The sequence below is a fragment of the Curcuma longa genome, chromosome 5 (genome assembly GCF_044706935.1).
Source record: "Curcuma longa cultivar G26 ecotype Majalengka, Jawa Barat chromosome 5, ITB_CL_G26_1.1, whole genome shotgun sequence".
NCBI lineage: Eukaryota > Viridiplantae > Streptophyta > Magnoliopsida > Zingiberales > Zingiberaceae > Curcuma > Curcuma longa.
In genome coordinates, this window is record NC_133865.1 from 11051558 (window position 1) to 11073026 (window position 21469).

A 21469-nucleotide genomic window follows, 5' to 3' on the forward strand; every position below is an offset into this window, starting at 1 on the left:
AGGCAATAAACATAAAAAAACTCGTCATTTTGGGGAAAAGGAATGGAAGAATATTATTGATTAAAAAATAACTCAAAAATAATTAAAAAGATGTTTAAATAATCACAAAACCCCAACCCTAACTGTGCAAAGGATAAAAAAATAATAAAAAAAGACAAAATCTTTCGGGCCTCTAAAAAGGCTTTAAGCAATGTTTTTTGGGTATGAATTGAGCGGTTAAGGGTAAACCTTATAACTAACTATAGATCTCTGAATGAGTTTTGATTTGATATATTATAAATTTTGTGGTTCAATACGAGTCAAAAGTTATGACATCTCAAAGTTCCCACCTATCCTGTTTCGATTCTATTCCAATCCTGTTCCGATTCTACTGCGAAAATCAATTCTGCACAATTCAGGATCAATTTTTTACTTCTAGATGGTAGGATCACATGATCCAGGATCGTGATTTTACAAACTATGGTGTGGACATTAAATGCAACATGAATTTAGGTATAAACAGTAAGGTCCAATAACCATAAAGCTATATGAATGATGCATCATAAACCTGGAGATAAATGATGGAACGAAACTAAGTAGAATTGAATGATCATGCATTCTATATCTACCATACATTAATTGCAGCATAACCTACCATATGGATACACTAAACAAGTATGCTATAGCTTATTTTAACATATAAAGTTCGGATGTGCTGAAGTAATTTGCTCCGATATAACATGATTTTCACTAATTGTTAAGCATTCATCAGTGAGCATGGTTGGGTCCATTCTGTAGGATTAAAAATGAGCACTAGAGGGGGAGGGGGGGTGAATAGCTCGTTTGTCGCTTTTTCATGTATTCATAAAACTTCGTAAATCGAGTAAGTAGAACACAACGGAAGATATGATCACACATAAAAATCGACACGTTTATTTTTACTTGGTTCACAACTACTGACTGCTACTCCAAGACCCACTGTCTTTGATCATTTACGATGGGCAATCCACTATAAAACTTTTTCTTTTTTGAGAAAGAGTCTCGCCTTTACACAAGAATATAAGATCGGTAAACCTTTACCGTCCTAATAACGTAAGTACAGAATATAAGCGAAAATAAATATTAAAATTTATCGACAATATAAGTAGGAAGTTCATGCAGTTGTTGGTGCAATTTTCGGTGTTATGATGGCATCTCGAGTGCTTCGGTTGCGCGTAGAATGGACGTCGAGGTAGCATTAATGGATGCTTTAGGGTTTCTCCTCGCAACTGCTTTTATAGACTGATTCGGGTACTTGGAACTCCTTTCGGGCGTCTCTATGTTGTCTGATTGATCCGCTTTCGATGCTGACTTAGCATCTTTGGGCGCCTGTATCTTTTCCGAGCGCCTGAAATACTAACGTGGAGGTTATCTGGTCAGCTTTGACTTCGCCGCGCCTTATCCATCTCCAGGTGCCTGGAAGCTGAGGTGTCTTTGATCACTCCTAGCTCGCTATCTCATCCGCCTCGCTGGCCTAATCAGCTGACATCTGGGCGCCTGGATCCCTTTTGGGTGCTTGGATCGTCCGATTGTTCGGATCCAATAGGGGCGCCTGGAATCCGAAGTTTCGGTCCCTCAATTTCCTGTATCACAGAGTTAGTGCACAACATATATAACAGGAAATTGACAGTTTACCAGCTCTTTGGTCTTGGATTTTAGGTTTTCAATGAAACCATAGGTTAGACCGACGTCTACTATTTCCTTCCAAGGGATGCGTCCTCACCTACTTCTCTTAAGAGAAATTACCTCTACTAACCATCCGGTCTTCTAGATCTAGTTGGACTTTTGCTCAGCATCCGATCCTCGATCCCAGGACTTTCCTTCGATGTCCGGTCCACTGACCTACCTAGATTTTATGCCTGGTGCTTTGATATACCAAGTCTTCTTGCCCAGTTCTCTTGATTAGGACTTTCTTGCCTAGTCCTCTAGACTAGAATTTCTTTGCCCAGTCGCAACTAGGACTTTTCCTGTGTTATCTAAACACTCATTTCAACTCGTTAGTACACACTATAAGCTTAATTTGAACTCTTTGTCATGATCAAAATATCAGTTCGATTATCTGGTGCTCCCTGCACCATTACATTTTCTTGTATATAATTAATTGGAGGACACACAAGACCTAACTTGGGAGAGGGAATGAAAGTTAAACATTGTTGACATATGTTGATTGCTTTGAATTTAGTGCTCGAGTGAGTAAATGAGGTTGATAGTGAAGATAGGGTGGTTTTTTTAGGTGGCAAACAGTTGAGGTACATCTGTAAACTTCTTGCCATACTCGATTAATCCCCATATGATTTATCAAGTTGGATTGGAATAAGTGCTACATGATCTTCTTCCAGATGATTTTCTCGACCTAATGTTTTTAAAATTCTCAAATGTTGAGAAATCAATCTTAGCTTGATCAAATTTAGTAGAAATTGGTGAAATTGGATAAAAATTAAGGTAATGGGATGATCTTGCCAAACCAATTAGGAATCTTCGATTGATAGCCAAGATGGTGTTCACACGAGCTAGAAGGGCGACTAGGAGATGTGACTCTAATCCTCGATCTACTTTGAAGCACGGATGGAGGGAAAAGAATCTGCGATTAAAAACATATGCTTAGGGGAAAGGAAGGAAAAGATGGAGGAAAGAAGAAAAATCAAAGAAAACGATAGAATAGGGAAATAAAGTCCTTGCAACCAATCATTCAGCGAACAATACGGTCGTTATGACTTCCCAGTGGTCATCATTTGCCACTTGTGCTTGTCATCAGCCTCCCCGTTGCCACGTTGCAGCCTCGTTGTGACCTCGCGATGAGGCAGCCGACCCCGTTCTTGCGGTGAGGTCACGAGATTGCCAACAAGGTTGTGACCTCGCAAGGTTGCGACTTCGCGGTGACCGCGATCATGACCTTGTGGCATGACCTTTGAGGTCGCAATTGCGGCCTCAACCTCACAACGAAGCCACAACCGTGAGTTCATCGCTCGCTTGAGTTGTTTCGCCCTGTTTTAGGTGGACGAAAAATAGACCAAAATCGATTTGCCGATGTATTCAAATTTTGTTCGTCTGTTATATAGGAGGTCTAGACTCATGTGCAATCCATCTCTCTCTTATTTACACCTTGGAATAAACAGGGTATAAATTTTGGCCATGCAAATCAAATCGCTCGAGCTGTCCCTCTTGGCATGTGTTGTGAGATGACCATTCCTATGATGTTCCTATTGACATGTGTTGTGAGATGACTATTCCTGTGGAAAAGAATGTGCCCGGTTATTATTAGAATTAATAAATATTTAATAATTATTTGATTTATTTTATTTATATAGTAGTTAATTATTTATAATAAGTGTGTGCATATGAATTAATTATTGAGCAGTCCATTATTATTTTATTCTAATTTAACCAAATTCAAATTAAATTAATTAAATTTTATTTAGTGTAATATACTTCAGATTAGACTTATTCACATTATGTAATTTTATCAAATAAGATTTATTTAAATTAATTAACTAATTGAATTAAATAAATTAAATCAGATTGATTTGATTAAATTAATTAAAATTTATTTAATGTAAAATAATTCTGATTAGACATATTTACATTATGTAATTTTATCAAATAAAATTTATTTAAATTAAATAAGATTAATTTGATTAAATTAATTAAAATTTATTTAATTTAGCTTAATTTAATTCAAAATTAATTTTAATCAAGTTACTCTTGTTAAGTTATTGAAATCGGATTGAACTTGATTAAATAAGAATAATTTGATTAACTTAATTAAAATTAATTTATTTTAACTTAAATTATTTAATTTATTAATATTCAAATTAATTACATAACATTCATTTTAATTAATTAAGACATTTTAATTTTATTTAGTGAACTCAATTGTATAGTTTAATTAAATCATTTGATTGAATATCAATCCAATTTGATTTAAATAGGATTTGATTTGATTACATAGGAATTGATTTATTAATATATTGCTATAATATTTAATTAAGATGGCTCTTTTTTGGTCATATATCTAATCAATTTTTTAGTTTTTTAGTATCTTTTATTATCTCATTCTTTAAATATTATTATTTTATTATTTTGAACCTATTTGATAGATTCTAATCACTCTGATCCATTCGGTTGATATCTAGGGTTTTGGAACGTCTGATATGAATAATGATAGCAGCTACTTTTAACTATGAATTATGTACAAGGATTAGAACAACTGTCATGATCCACCCTCTATTCTGAACCATTACAAGGAATGCTTAGAGAAATGAGGTTATGGGTCTACATTGATCCGAAGAGTTGCTTTTGGATTCATATCAACTTAATCTATGCCCATTAATTTATTTGATATTTACTCTCACAAACAAAAGCCCTAAAGCCCGTAATCAGAATGCCATTAATTATCTCCACAATACTTGAACTGTTTAGGAAAAAATGGAGGTTTGCAAAAGGTTACTGTCAAGGCTACGACCGAGGACTACAACCCTAATTATGTGCTCCCATGTATCATGATTTCATCAACAATCTATGATGACTATGACAAGGGCAGAGGAAGACATTGAACATTTTGTCAGAGAAGATGGAGAAGGCAATGATACATAAATGATGGAGCACTCTAGCGAAGTGTTGTTTGATAAACTTGATTACTTAAGCCCAAGCTAATCATGGGAATAACTTAATTGAAATGGGTCTTGTAGGGTTGATGGTACAATTTTAATGTTGCATTGCCTCTAAAATCATGTTTCTATTAGAGAATGATGCTCCCAAGTGATCTGCTTCAATTGGGGTTGTTTGGTGAGTGATGCAAAGTGTAATTTTGAGTTTTGTTTTGTTTTTGTTTTTATGCATACATAAGGTGTTTAGGGACTTATTAAATTGTACATGAAGGTTGGAGTGCTCGTGATTCGACATGGTTGAGTTGTAGTGATGGTTGCTTTGATAGTCAAGTTGAATGGATTGTGCTAGATGACTTAGAGGTACGTAACAAGGTGGACTCAAATGTGATTGGTGAAAGATGGCTTGAAGCATTTGAGGGATAAAAAATTCCAAGCGATGTGTACTCTACGATGATGAAAATGGAGCAATTGAAGGTGTAGAAGATATGTGAGCTAGATTATGAGTGGTTGTAATCTTCAGTTTTCGCGTTTGGCCAACATCATAAGGAGATGAGGTATACAACTAGGTAATGTGTTTTGTCTATGTAATAATTTATAGGACACTTTCAACCCATGAACAAGTACCTGGTTGTAATTGACAATTTAGGGATTTCTTGTAGACTTACAAGGATGTAAGCTATATAAAGGAGAGATCTTTGAGCAAATTTAGTGGACTGGAGATGAGTCTTAGTTGATTGAACACCAAGCTTCGGAGTGCACAAAATGTTTATGTTTGAGCTATAGTCAACTAGCAACATGATCAATCAACTAGATGGTAAAGAGTCACTGGGTGACCAACAACTGGAATTGTACGAACATCATTTGAGGTTATTTTCGGTGGATTGGAGGTGCTCAAAATAGAGTCATTGGAGCATGTTTTATATGTTCATTTGAAATTGTTTGACTTGGTAAGAGGTGCATTTATGATATGTTATGGTCAAATGCTCAAGCAAAATAATGTCTAAAGGCTTCTTATTGGAAGTGAAGGCTTTCTTCTACAAACAACTTGGTATTATTTACTCGTATTGTTATTTTGTGTGGTGAGAATACATACTTTGTAATCTTCCCAAGTAATTTGAAGCAAGATTTAAAATATCGAGTTGTGTCGAGGTTTCGGTCCCGAACCGGAACGATGCAGTTTCGGTACTGTATCGTGCCATACCGGTATAATTTCAGTATTTTTAAAGTATAAAATATATTAACTAAAAATAAAAATTTAATCTAAATATTTAAACATAAAAATATAAAAAATAAAATATTTTTTAAAAAAATAATAATATAATTTTATGAGATTTTAATTAAGTCTATTTAAATTATCTCAACTATAACTAGGAGTTGATTAAAATTATTAACTTACGTGATTATTAAAATCTAAGTTAAAAAAAATCGGATTTTGCGATCGCGATCGGGGAATGCGTAGGTCGCGTGATCGGGACCTACACGACACCTCCGTAGGCGTCGTTGGACCCGGGTGACTCCTCCGGTGGCGTCGCCTGACCCACGAGAAGCGTCGTTGGACTCGGGCCACACCTCCTGACGGTATCCCGGTCGGAACGTTGGTGCCGGTGTTGGTCTACTGGCGGAACACAAAATTTCGCCAGTATCGAGCGAAACGGTTCGAGATTTTAATCCTTGATTTGGAGTGTACGAGACTTGTTCCACATAAGGAATCCATAGATTGTAGATTAATAGTGGGACTTTAAACCATGTATAATCTAATATGTTAGCATCTTTGTTTTGTATTGTTTTATTCTACATTTTTATACAATTATGAAACTATCAATCAAATCCATATATGAGCACCCTATGCTATTAACTATTGATTTGCTTGTGTTCAAGAGTAATTTTATTTTTTGGTCACCATCTATTCACCCTTTTCCTCTTGCCAGTTCGAGCCACTCACTATATCAATCCTTCACTTTATACTTTGGTATGCTTAAATTTGTAGTTAATAACTAATCCCCAAAACTCAAGGTGTTAGGAAGGATACCTTTCTATTTGTATTCATAATATTGGATAACATGGTTGTCAAATTGGGTATGTATAGCCATTCTTGATTTGTGTTAGGATTTTTTGCATGACTTAGAATTGTGTGATGGGTGACATGGTTGAAAAGTTATTAAAATTCAAGGCTAATCTCTCGTGTGTCATTCACAATATGCTTTGACACACTTTGACATAGATTGAGATGAATTCAACTAATGATATCTTTGGTAGTGCTTGCTGATTGAGATGTTATATTTTTGTAGTTTGTCTCTAAAGTTTTAATTCAATTGATTAAGTAATTGTTAAAATTTCTATTTTAGAAATAAACAGATTATATGGAAATGATTGTTTTTCAAGATACTGGTTGCATTTCTATTACTTATTTCTCCAAACTTTTACTTCAAATATCTTTTGTTATTATTTTATTTCTAAATGTAAACAAGACAAATGAAAAGAGATTAAAATAATAAAACGTATATGTATTTTTTTTAAAGTGTTGATAGGGTGGGCAGGGATTAAAATATGGTTCTGGTTGGCATGGGAAAACTTTTTTTTGCTGATCAACCGACACAGAGAACATGCTCGAGACAACAAAACCCCACCCATCACCAACTTGTGTCTACAATGGTGATTTCACAAGACTCTTGAGATGGAACCAAAATTTGCATCATGATAACAGTTTCCACAAAACTTCTAGCAACAATGATGGCTTTACTTAAGGTCACTGATATCATTCATGGTCAGCAAAGAAATTGCGAGCTCCTGAGACTTCCATGTGACTACCGCGAGCTTTCAAAATGCAAGTGACTACTCTTTGAGCTCTTGAGGCGCTCGAGGCACATATAACCACAGGAAACCACCTTGTAACCGACACACATGTGACCACTCTGCAACCACTATCGAGACCCTACTCGAGTTCGTTGTCGCTCGAGACAACTTCCAAGTCCTCTTACTCTTCTGGTGTTCAACTTCGGCACACCCCCGACACTCGACATCCTCCAACACTCGACATCAATGACACATCTCAAGCCAGCCAAGATCGAAACTTAGTTTTGCTCAGATTCAAAAGGCGGGCAGTTAACCAACTATTTAATTGCTGAATTGTTATTTTTGAAGTAACATAATGAAGTGATAGGGGATTAAAGGTGTAAACTTTTCTGAATTCATTTTGGCCTGCTTCTCCACTTGTCGAAGCATGTCTAGTGTTGGTTTGGTATGGTATGATAAAATTATAATTTAATTGATATATTCCTTTTTTAGCAGTAAATAAACTTAGTAGAGGATTAAACTAGTAAAAAAAAAATATTTTAGCATGCTTGAACTCGTGCTGAAGTGTACTTGGCATAGTGTGATATAAAAATTTATATTATTGTGGACTTTAAAGATTGCATTTTCTTTGACCTCTTCTCTCTTACATTCTGATTTATATCTATGACACATATCGTTATATATTTTGAAGGTAGCATATTATATGATACAACAACAACAATCAAGCCTTATCCCACTAGGTGGGGTCAACTATAGCATATTATATGATATTAATCATAAATTATATGATTCTAACAATCATGTTAGTGTATTTATTGTAACTAAAGTTATTATATTTCTTTGATGGATATGGATTAAAATTAGTCTCTTGTGTATATAAACTGATTTTGATTTATTTTTGGGTTTGAATAATTGTGCTATCATCTGTTATTAAGAAGCGTATATACTGGGAGACTATTTCATCCAAGATAATCTGATTCTCTGTCTTATTATTATCAGTGGACAATCTGATTCCCAATGCATTCCTATTTGCATATTAAACATTGACACTGGCATTCACTTAGGTACATTTGGTTGATAGGAATTACTATTCTATATCTATCTATCCCCATAACTATAGAATAAGTATCTCTATGTTTGATTTCAAAAACAAACTCAGATACCAATTCCTATGCAACTATGGTTCCCTAATCACTAATGCACTCTATCACAGGACTAACTATTGCATTCACCAAAGAATATATTCTACAATTGAGAAAAATAGTGCCGATGGGATTGGATAGGCAGGCAAGCGAAGTGGGCCAAACAAGTTGGATGGGTTGAGTTTTGGGGTGGGCTGAGCAAGCCAAGGTGTTGGGCAAGCCGATCAGGCAAGCAAGCTAGACAAGTCAATTAGCTAGACAGACCATTCAAGACTGGAATTGGTCCTGCTGAATTGAGTTATGTACATGATTGTATGAACTTTGAACTATTTAGAAGAGACTAGCTGAGTGGGCCAGTTGTGTTAAACAGGTCATCTGATTCTCTCAGGTATACTTGCTGGGGCAATTTGATCTTGTGAGTTGGACAAACCAAACAAATTTTTTAGGTATTTTATCATTATGAAGGCTAATCCTTGTGTATTACTTAGTTTCTACAAATCAAATATAAGAATCGTAAATCAAACTAAGAAATAAGTATTCTTATTTTGTTCCTTGTCAAATTTTTTAGAAATGGTTATTTCATTCCAGGGTTTAAAATCTCGAGCCGTATCACGCGATACCGGCGAAAAATTTTGTTTCGTCGACGGATCAACACTGACATAACACAAGCATAGGAATTCCGTCCGGAAGACGCCACCGAAGGCGTCGTCCGACCTCGGCAACGCCTCAGGAAGCGTCCCGCGGCCTCGGCGACGCCTCCGGAGGTGTCGCGCGGCCTCGCCGACGCCACCGGAGGTGCTGCCTGAGCCCGACGATGCCATCGGAGGCGCTGTTCGGGCCCAACGATGCCACCGGAGGCGTCGCGCGGGCCTGGCGGCGCCTGCGCGTGTGGGCTGCGCGTGCCCCCGGTGCGCATCCACAGTGGTCGCAATTTTTGTTTCGGTTTAAAACTTTAGGTTTAATCGGATTTTAATAATCAATTCCTAGCTATAGTTCGAGATAATTTAAATAGGCTTTATTAAAACCCATAAAATTATCTTATTATTTTTTTAAAATAATATATTTTTTATTTTAAATATTTAGATTAAATTTTTTATTTTAGTTAATATATTTTATATTTTAAAAATACTGAAATTATACCGACACGATACGATACGGTATCGAAACTGTATCGTTCCGGTCCGGGACCGAAACCTCGGCACGGTCGATATTTTAAACCTTGTTTCATTCAATTCCTTCTTGGCAATTATGGTCTCTATAACTTGAAATAGAAGTAAACCTAATTCTGTTTTAATATGTGACAAACAGCTCTTAATTTTTTGTTGCATTGTAAGTTTGTTGTCCGTTGATTATTTATTTGCTGGACTTTCAGAAACGAGGCTCTTCGTATTGCTTTCATACATGTTGAAGAAAAAGTAGCTGCTAACGGGCAAGTTACCAAAGAGTTCTACTCAAAGCTTGTGAAAGCTAATGATAATGGACAGGATCAGGTAAGTAGCAAGTTTCTTCTTTTCTCTCTTTTTTTAATCTTTAGTAATTCTTTATTATTGTTGTTTGTACTCAGTATGTGAATGACATATGAGGTACTGATTAAATATGAATCTTTTATGTGCTAAATGCGCAAAAACAAACTTTTGCATAAATTCTCTGATTCTGTCTATTTTGTAAATTATTCATTTATACCCTTTCAGAGCTCGACCTCTGATGTGTCGATAATTCTCTGGTTCAATGATTAAGGAGACAACTTGTTCCTCTATAATTGCATGTTTTCAATTATTCATGTGTTTATTATACTAAGAAAAAATGTTAGCGAGATACCTCTTTAAAATCTCAACTCTTTTTAGAATCTTGAATATTTTTAACCTGGAAGATGTTTCAGAAGCTGGTAAGTTGTAGTTAATTTTTTCTTTCTCATAATGCAGTGTGATAGTGGAAAGATCTTGTTATGATATGGAAATTGACAATATTTAGAAAAGGTCAATGGTAGGTAATAATGGATTCTCCTCTGTGAAACATTACAATTTGCATTGGCCCTGTTCCCATTTTCTTTTTTGCCTGATTACCATGCTGACAAGGAATTGAGAACATAATATGTATGCCCTGGCAAATTGATGACTTCATTACACTAAGAATAGACATTTTGAGTTAATATGCATAGTATCACATGTAGGGACATGCTTATAGTGCATTTTCATACAGTATCATCTATGTCTCTCCGTTCCTTAATTTGTTATTACACACATGTTAAACCCATCTGGTAAGAAGACATTAGTGATAACTAATGCAACTGTCGTCGAGCCTTCCAATTCTTTTATGAGAAATGAGCTACAAGCTTACTAACATTTCACAGTAATTCCATTGCAGCTTATTCTGCTAATAACAAATTATCTATTATCTTGCAGTTTCACTAAATTTTGTTTATATTTTTTTTGTCATTGACATGGAAAATTTTAAGAGCTTGTTTTTGGTTGTCTTGTCATCTAGGAAATTTATTCAGTAAAGCTTCCGGGAGATCCCAAGCTTGGGGAAGGGAAACCTGAAAACCAGAATCATGCCATAATATTCACCCGTGGAGATGCCATTCAGACTATTGACATGAATCAGGTTGCTTTTTGATCTATTGTATTTTTTACAAGGTTTATTCTTCTACCAGTTATTATTTTTGTTAACTTGTAACTTCAAATCTTTGAGGTTATTAATTGAGGGTGAAAACATGGTTCGAGCATGGTTGTCAAATTTCCAATCTGGATTTTAGGATCTTAGGGTTCAAAATGACTTAAAACTAATCCAAATTTCAAGAAGTATCTTAATTGGGCTAGGATCTTATGAACCTATGATTCAATCCTATATTTTCCTTGCCATTCCTGGGGAGGATCTTGATCCACATAATCATTGACTTAGTTAAATAAACTTACATTCACATAGGCATTTTAAAAAATTCGATAATAAACATCTTTTTATACTATATCATCTAAAAAATCGAATTATATGATAAAACATTTTTTAAAAAGACATTTTCTCATATTTTGTAAGAGTTAAATAAAAAAGCTTTATGAAGTCATGGTAAACATTATACTTAAATTTAAAAATATCATTATAAGAATTTTTGAATTATTTTGATACATGCAGGAGCAAGAAAAAAATTAATTCTCAAATTTCTAATTTTTTTCAAAACCAAAATATGCTCTAATGTGTAGAGGCGCAAGGAAGGTCTCATTTTTTTCATTACTCGTTCTAGTATTTTTACATTATTGTGTAAATTATTATGAAATAAAAAATATAGAATTTACAATTAACTAAGATAAAACATAAAACCAGATGATTGAATATTAACAAATATAAACAAAAGAATATTTGTTACTCTTTCTACTGTTTTTTTCCTTCAAAAGTTGAATAGATTATAGTGTAAATTATTATGAAATAAAAAAGTATTGAATTTACAATTAACTAAGTTAAATTCTAAAACTAGGTGATCAAATTAATTAACAAATATAAACAAAATAATATGCATATGTTTATAATCTTATTAATTTATATGTAAAAGATTAATTACAAAGAAAAGTTAATTAATTGTTACAACTTATACAACAATAATAACCACGCCTTTATTCCACTAAGTGTGGTCAACTATATGATTCTCTTACATCATTGGGTTTGATACCTATCTATATATATATTTAAATAAATTTTATTTTATTTTACTATTGCTAAGTCTTTTTTGATCTTCCTCTTCCTCTTCCTCAATTAATCTACGTATTGGTTATGGTCTTACATCGCCTAATTGAGATATTTGTTAGTCGCCTAAGTACTTATCTTTACCATTTTAAATGTATCTTTAAGAATTTTTTTCAATAGGTGCAACTTTGACTTTCTTTATAATGTTCTCATTTCTTATCGTATTCATCCTTATATGCTCACACATCGATCTTATAACATAGCATATCTAATCATTAATTTTTATAACTTTTAAGTTTTAGAGACACTTTATGATCACAAAGAACAACAAACGTTCTCCTTCTCCATGTTAACCATTATGTTTGTATGCTATGTAAAACATCTTTATCAACTCTTCTATCCTTTTATAGAAGTCATCCTAGATACTTAAAGTTCTCAGTTTCAATTAATTTGTCATCTTCTATCTTTACAATTGCCTTGCTACTTCTACTACTATCTTAAATTCTATATATTTTGTTTTTACTCATTCCAACCAAGATTGGAGGTTAACCTTTGTCTTCACATGTCTCATCTACTGAATCAATGTCATCTGCAAATAACATGTACCATGATAATGTATTTTGTATGTGTTAGTGTATTCATTCTTGACGAGTGCAAAAAGATATGGACTAAAAGTTGATCTTTGATGTAACTCTATCTTTATAGGAAAAATTTTGGTTAATTTGCATGGAGTTCTCACTCTTGTTATTACATCCTCGTACATGATTTCCCTCAGTGTTCCGTTATAAGTTTTTTCTAGGTTGATGAATACCATGTGTAAGTCTTGCTTCTTTTTTTTGATACTTTTCAATCAATTGTCTGGTAGTGATATAACTTATATCACTCTTTCCTAAAGTTTTATGGTATTATTCATTAATTTAATGCCCCCATACAACAATAACAACAACCACCAAAGCCTTTATCTCACTAAGTGGAGTCAGCAATATGAATCCTTCTGACATATAGTTTGCATAATTTTATACATCTTTATTTTTACACAGGGCACTAGAGTATGTAGTATGTATCCTCCACTGATCACTCTTTTTTTTTATTTCAATATCAAGTTAAATAACTTTGTAAGTTATTCAGTATCCTTCCTAGATAGTTCCATACTTCTATTGGAATATCATCCGATCACATTTTCATTTTGCATCCTTCTTGTTTTACTTTTTAAATTTGAATTCTCTAATAAAAACATAAATTTCTATACTCCCATGTGTTATTTAAATTTCCTAAACTAAGTTGGTCATTTAAATCTTCATTAAAAAGTTGATGGAAATATATTTTTCATCACTTTTTTATTCGTCATCCTTCACTAATACCTTATTGAATTCATCTTTAATACATCTTATTAGTAGATTTCATCTTTTCATCCATCTCACTTTAGATATTCTATAGATGTCTATTTCTTCTTTTGTATCAAGTTGTTGATATAAACGTTTATACGTTTATAAGCTTTATTCTTGGCTTCACTAATTTCTTTTTTGATCTCTTTTTTGGCCACTATATATATATATATATATATATATATATTATTCTTACAATTATATAGTAATTTATAGGCTATACTTTTTTCTTTCAATTTCTCGTGAACTTTTTTATTTCACCATCAAGATTTTTTATTTAGTGGTGCCTATCCTCCCTACTCATCAAGTACATTCTTGGTCGTTGTTTTCAAATATGATGTCATCTTATTCAATGTTGTATTCGAGTTGTCATGTATTTCTCTTAGTACTTATGCTCCTGTCCTCTCCGTAACTACACTTTGTTTCACATCTTTTAATTTTCACTACTTAAACCTATGAGCCATACATATTTTTCTTTTATTGATACTATGGTTGAGGCACATATCGAACACTGCTAACTTATGTTGGACAGTGCCTTTGCTAACTTTAAAATTTTCCTATCCTTCTTTGTGGCTATAGTAATTAAATTTGTGATTTATTGTTCCCACTTTTGAACGTAACTAAGTGTTTTCTCTCCTTGAAAAATTATTAGCATTATAAGCTCATACCCCATCGTGAAATCCAATATAATTTTTTCTTCATTTTTTGTTATTAAATCATGACCCCCATGCACCCTATCACATTCCTCATTTCTTACTTCTACATGCCCATTTAGATTTTCTCCTATTAAAATCTATCAAAATTTTTTATACTTCCTTATATAGGTCTTATCAAAATCTATGTTTAATGGTTTCATTTAATCTTAATTAAGGTGCATATATGCTAATTACATTGATAGTTTCTTTTGTTACCACTATTTTGGAAGTTATACTCCTATCTCCCTAAATACTCCTACTGCTTCATATCTCAACGAACTATCTTAAACAATTCCTACTCCATTTCTCATTTTACTCTTTCTTGCGTACCTCATAATTGAAAACATGAATTCTCTATCATCTTTGCCTTCTTCCTTACCTATTTTATCTATTGTAAACACAAAACATTAACTCTTCTCTTAATTATCATATATACTATCTTCATTACTTCTTATGCTTTATGTTCCAATACAAAACAATCTATATTTATTATCCAATCTAGGGTGTGATAATTCTTACATATTTTTTAATGCATCCAAGTTCTCATAGAAATATATCGGTCTTTGTTAAGTCGTTGCAGTCGGACCCTACAACATGTTCCTTTCGAGGAACAACCTAGTATTCACATAATAGTTTGATGGATTGATAGATAACATTTGCATATGTTTTACACTGGCCAATAACCTATTGCAACGCTCCTCCTTTATCCGGACTTGAGACCAATCATGACAGAATTTATTTAATTAAATAAATATCAAAACTATACCAACGCCACATGATACAATATTGAGATCATATTGTTCTCGGTTAAAGACCAAAATTCTAGCAACCAAGCTTGAAATGCTAGTTTGCTCACAACTCTTAGATTTAATGTTCTATCTTAACAGGAAAAAATAACTTACATAATCTCTTACATATTCCCTAGTTTAATGTGCTCAGAGGTTGTTAGGTTGTGTGGGCTACACACAGATAGATTAAGGATATTAAGTTTTATATTTTTAGAAAATCCTATGAAATACATTTTTTTGTTCCCTAATTTACTGTGCTCAGAGGTTGTTAGTTTCGTGGTTATCCACATAGATAGATATTATTATTTTTTATTAAGTCCTATGAAATATAATTTTCTATAGCATTTTATTCTCAAACTTGATGAATTTACTAAGCCTGTCAACCAAAACTTAGGAATCTTGTTTAGATGCCTTAGTGGCATTAAGTATCTAGGTTTTGTTTTACTGATTTCCAAGTTTGATTTTAATAATATTATATATTGATCTCCGAGTAAATGTACTTTCGAAGGTATAGATTTGATCCCTCTATTTGCCACCTTCCACCTATATAAGATGAGAATTTTGGTGAGCGTATTTGAGAGATTTATATAAATCACAACAAGTAATGCACATCGTAAACATGAGTCAAGTTGGGATATTTGCATTTTCCCCAAGTGAAAATTAAACTATAATAAAATCTATCCTCACTTAATGGTTCCGTTTATATTATAAAAAATTGTACTAATGCCTACATCAAGTCAATTTTAAATTAAAGGGAGTTATTTCCATATTAAGGGATATTCAAACCGTCTCTGTTTGTTGATTTTTTTAATAGGTCATGCTTTGGCAATAATGATGCCTACACTTTCCTCCATAGCGTTGCTGACTCTTCAAATTGAGAATTTTTTGATATACAAACAACCCTAGCTTTCTTTGAAATCACTAAAAGACTCCAATCGAAGGAACGCAAATGTTGATAATGCTTAGATCATGAAATACAAAATTCATTGCATAACTGTCTGGATGTTTTCCAAAATATAGCTACAAATGTGAGTATCATCATCTCTAGTGGCACACCGTGGCTGCCCAATATATGCCCATGCTCAGCACTGTAAAATGATTTAGATTGTCTCAACAAGGTCATGTTCTTATTGGCAGGGATGAATAATTTAAGATTTTAGGATCTGCTTAACAAATTTCAGTTTTAATTTTTTTTTTTTTTTACAAATCTATCAAATTTTACTAGTAACTAGCAGCTAGATCACTCGCACCATATCTTAGGACTACTAGTCTCTTTTCATTTTATAAAGGGGTTCACCACTTCTGTAAGGAATTTTTCAATTTTAAAAAATCTTGTACTTCTTTGTGAGTTTTCTTTCTTTGTGTGAGATTGTTTCATGGTGCAACATACAGTTGTTGCAAGTCTGCAAATAATCAAGAAGATGCAACATACATGCATGTTTCCTGTTGGATTAATCTGTTGTGCAGTGTTTCTAATTTTTGTACTTTGATTGGAAGATGATTGCCAAATGTTACCTTCATATATATCTTAGTTTATAAATATTCATTTAGATTAGGAAAGAGCATTTTCATAAATTGTTGCAAACACCCTATTATAACTTGTCTAGAAATTTAGATGGTTCAGTGCCATCATCATGTGAAGGTAGTATTGTTCCAACCTCATGGTTACTTCCTCCTGATGGTATGCAATTTCTTTTATGTTGTATTATATTGGCTACTACATGAATCTGTATGCTAAATCATGTATGATAATGCAGGTGGTTTAGTGCATACCCAGCAAGAAGCCTTTTTTCCTTGTAATATATGTTTTATTTATTTTAGATATCATTTCATACCTTCTTCCTTGTAGCTCTGATCTTCAGATTAACACAAACTTGGTGCTCTTCATTTTTCTGTAATTTGTGATGGGAATGATTGATGTGACATAGGACAATTACTTGGAGGAGGCTATGAAGATGAGGAATCTTCTCGAAGAGTTTCATGGAAATCATGGTCTTCGAGCTCCCACCATCCTTGGTGTGAGAGAGCATGTCTTTACAGGAAGGTAAGCTGTTTCTTGATCGTTAAAATTTCTATACTAGTTTTCCTTGTACCATTTAATTTGTTATTGGCTGATTTTTTTCTCTCTCCCTTTCTCTTGTTGTCAGCGTCTCTTCACTAGCTTGGTTTATGTCAAACCAAGAAACTAGCTTTGTTACTTTGGGACAACGTGTTTTGGCATACCCTCTCAAGTAAGTATTGCCTTTTCAACTCACAACACTGCATCATCCAGAATATTCCACTTATGTTTATTTTATCAGTTCACTAAGTTGATTTAGTTGAGTTAATCTGATCAGACTATCGAATAACTTGATAGTTCCTGTTAAGTGTTCTCTGAGATGTAATAGATATGTTTGTCCCCTAGATCAAATGGTTATTATTTTCTGGGCTTTGTCATTTATCTGTTTGTTTATGCAAAAGATAAACTGTGGCATTTATCAGGGTTCCTAGTTCCAAATAGCCACGGTGCTGATAACATATTTCATCCTCTGTTTTTTCATGTTGTTACGCGAGGTAGAAAAAGAATATATCACTTTATTAAAAGATGAGGTAGATATTAATCATGTCCAACTTGTTACAAAGATCATCAATCCAAATCCCATTTAAAATTTTTGTGAAGATGCCCTCTAATTGTTCATCAGTCTTCACATATCCTGTAGAAATCAAGTTTTATTGAATCTTCTCACGAACAAAATGACAATCAATTTCAATGTGTTTAGTTCACTCATGAAACACAGGATTCGATGCAATATGAAGAGCAATTTGAATATCACACCACAGTTTTGCTGGTAATGAAGTGAAAAATATTCAATATGATGTGTCTATGATTTGCATACATGATATCTCGTTTGGGTGCCCCTTTCAAGTAACACAAACTTTGCTCTACTACTGTCCAATGATGAATTGTTGGAGATGACATAAATTGGCTGACAACACTAATCAGATATGCAATATCTAGACGAATTACAGTAAGGTAATTCAACTTCTCAATCAATCTTCGATATCTCTCAGGATGTTCGAATAATTCCCTATCTTTTGTGAGGTGCATATTCTGAATCATTGGAGAACTACAAGGCTTTGCCCTCAATTTTTCTGTCTTAGTTAATAGGTCAAGGATATATTTTCTCTGAAATAAAAATATACCTTTTTTACTTATTTTAACTTCAACACCTAAGAAATACTTTAGCATCTCTAGTCCTTTGAGTGAAATTGAGTATGAATAAAAGACTTAAGAGATGAGATTCCCATAACATCACTTCCAGTGATAACAATATTATCCACATATGCAACTAACAGATGATATCAACTCTTGATTGCTTGTAGAATACAGAATGGTCAGATTTGCTTTTCATCATATCAAAATTTTCAACAACCTGACTAAATTTTCCAAACAAAGCATGAGAACTCTGTTTTAAACCATACAAGGACTTTCGAAGACGACAAATTGACCCTGACTCCTCCTTGAAAAACTAAGGTTGCTACATATACACTTCTTCCTAAAGATCTCCATAAAGAAAAATATTTTTGATATCAAGTTGATGTAAAGGCCAATGATGAGTGATAATCATTAAATAAACAATTGAATAGATGTCAATTTTACAACAGGAGAAAAAGTGTCAGAATAGTCCACACCATAGGTCTGAGCAAGATCCATTGTGACAAGACGGAGTTTCAATTTGGCAACTGACCCATCCAAGTTGACTTTAACTGTGAACACCCATTTGCATCCAATAACTTGTTTCCCTTAAGGTAAATCAACCAAGTCCCAAGTGTCATTCTCATCTAAAGCATTCATTTCCTCTATCATTGCATCATACCAACCAGGATGAGATATGACTTCACAGACAATTTTAGGAGTAGAAATAGAGTCAAGTGAAGTAATAAAAGAACAAGAGGATGACGACAGACCGTTATAAGAAACAATAGAAGTAGGATAGATACATTGACGTTTACCTTTGCGTAACATAATAGGGAGATCATCGCTCGGGATTGGATCAACTGACAAAGGAGGAGGTGCAGGACCTGAATCAAGAGGTTGACACTTGGAGTAGACTTGAATAATAGAACGCTTGACAAGATTCGATTCTGAGATGAGTGTAAAGGATTTGACAGAATATATGAACAAATCATCATCCTCCCCCTAACGAGTCGGAATATATGAAGATCGAAAATAAGGTGTATCTTCTATGAAAATAACATCAATTGAAACAAGATATTTGTTAATACTTGGACAATAATACTTATATCCTTTTTGAAGACAAGAGCAACCAAGGAAGACACACTTCAAAGACTTGGGATCTAATTTAGTGATATGCAGACGAATATCTATAAACAAAACAGGTGCAGATGAAACAACTGCTTATTGGGAAAACGTATTTTGATAGGGATCTCACCATGAAGAACAGAGGATGACAAACAGTTAATAAGAAAACATGTTGTAGAAACTGCATCAACCCAAATACTTTAGGAATATTCATTTGAAATAAAAGGGCCAAAAATATGTATGTTTTTACGTTCTACCACACTATTTTGTGATGGAGTATCAATATAAGTGGTTTTATGAAGCATATCATTCTGCCCATATGAGATTGAAATAAATTGGGCGTATATTCTTTGACATTATTACTTCGCAAGGTACGGATGGACATATCGAATTGAGTTTTAATCTTAGTGTAAAATGCACAAAATAGAGAAAATAACTCAAAACGACTTTTCATTAAATATAATCAAGTTACATAAGAATAATCATCCATAAAAATAACAAAATACTAAATCCATATTTAGACAAAATAGGGTAAGGACCTCAAATATCAAAATGGACTAATTCGAAAGGAATAATAGCATGTTTATTTACTCTAGGACTCGAATTAAGACGATGTTTTACAAACTGACACGACTCACAATCTAATGAAGATATCTTATTATATTGTGGATAAAGCTTTTTGAGCAAAGGGAGAGATGGATGCCTCAACCTACAATGAGTCTCGAAAGGAGAAGTGACACTCGAGCAACAAAAGATTTTGGGAATGATGTGTCAAGAATATAGACGCCTCCAGACTTATGCCCTTTATCAACAATTTCTTTGTCAAAGATCCTGAAATAAATAATTATCAGGAAAAAAAATGAGATGCAACAGTTAAGATTACGAGTTAGTTGACTGACAGAGAGCAAATTAAAGGATAAATTAGGTAAATATAAGACAGAGGACAGAGGACAGAGGAAGCAAATGGGTAGTATTGATAGTGCTAGAGCCACGAATATAAGATGGTGACCTATCAGCAAAAGTAATGGTAGAAGTGTTAGCTTTGGATTAGAAAGTAGAAAAGAGACTAGAATTATCTGTCATAAATCCGTGATACCAGAATCAATGACTCATTTGGAGGATGAGGAAATAAGACATGCATTGGGTTTAACCTGAAATAGCAATAGCAGTGATAGAGGAAGATGGAGACTTGAGTGATTCCGGATATTTTGAGAACTTGGCAAATTTATTTGCAGAGATAAGAACAGATTTATCAGAGACATCATTGGTGGGCGCAATATGAGTCAAGTGTTTTTGTTGATTTTTGTATTGAAGTTTTGTACACTCAAATTTTGTGTGACTTATGACAGTAATTGCGCACAATACCATCAAAATTCGGCGTTCGAGTTTGAATGTCCTATGAGTCTCCTCTTTTGTTTCCACTGTGACTAGTTGATCTTCCAGGCACATAATTAGTATTGCAACTTACCAAAGCACCATTAAGCGGAATAGATATAATACTTTCTGTACAGAGAACACGGCTAAATACATCTTGTAAAGAGAAAACTTTAAAACCAGAGAGAATTTGTGACTTAGCAGACTCAAAATCAAGAGATAGGCCAATGGGGAAGCTCATGATTGCCATCTGCTCTCATTGGCATTCTTGAACCTTCACATCAGGGCTAAAGGGCAGTAGCATATTAAGCTCCTCATATGTCTTCTTGAGTGTCATAAAATAATTGATTAAAGGCTGATTTTTTCCCACAGGAAAAGACTTTGCAAACCTCATACATGCGGGAGAGATTTCCTTTTTCAGAGTATAAAAATTTCAAATAATCCATTAATTCTTTAACAAATTCATAATGATTGATCAAATCAATTACCTCACTATCAATACAATTTCGAATCTGAAGAAATAAATGAGCATCTTCTCTAAGTCATGTCTGTTTTGAATCATCTCTAGGACTAATCATCTGTCAAATGATCATCTTTATCAATACTCCGTATATAAAGACGAACCGTCTTACTCCAATTCAAATAGTTTGAATCATTCAGCCTATGGTCTATGATTTTAGACATCACAG

The 21469-nt window shown here is 33.6% G+C and overlaps 1 protein-coding gene across 1 annotated transcript in view; it reads left to right on the forward strand.

The window, feature by feature from the left end:
* LOC141829494 (callose synthase 10) overlaps positions 1-21469 on the forward strand; it is a 119908-nt gene that overhangs the window by 78492 nt on the left and 19947 nt on the right. The window contains exons 35-36 of the mRNA XM_074716984.1: positions 9933-10050; positions 11045-11164. Coding sequence (XP_074573085.1) covers positions 9933-10050; positions 11045-11164 — 238 coding nt within the window. The remainder of the gene's footprint in view (positions 1-9932; positions 10051-11044; positions 11165-21469) is intronic.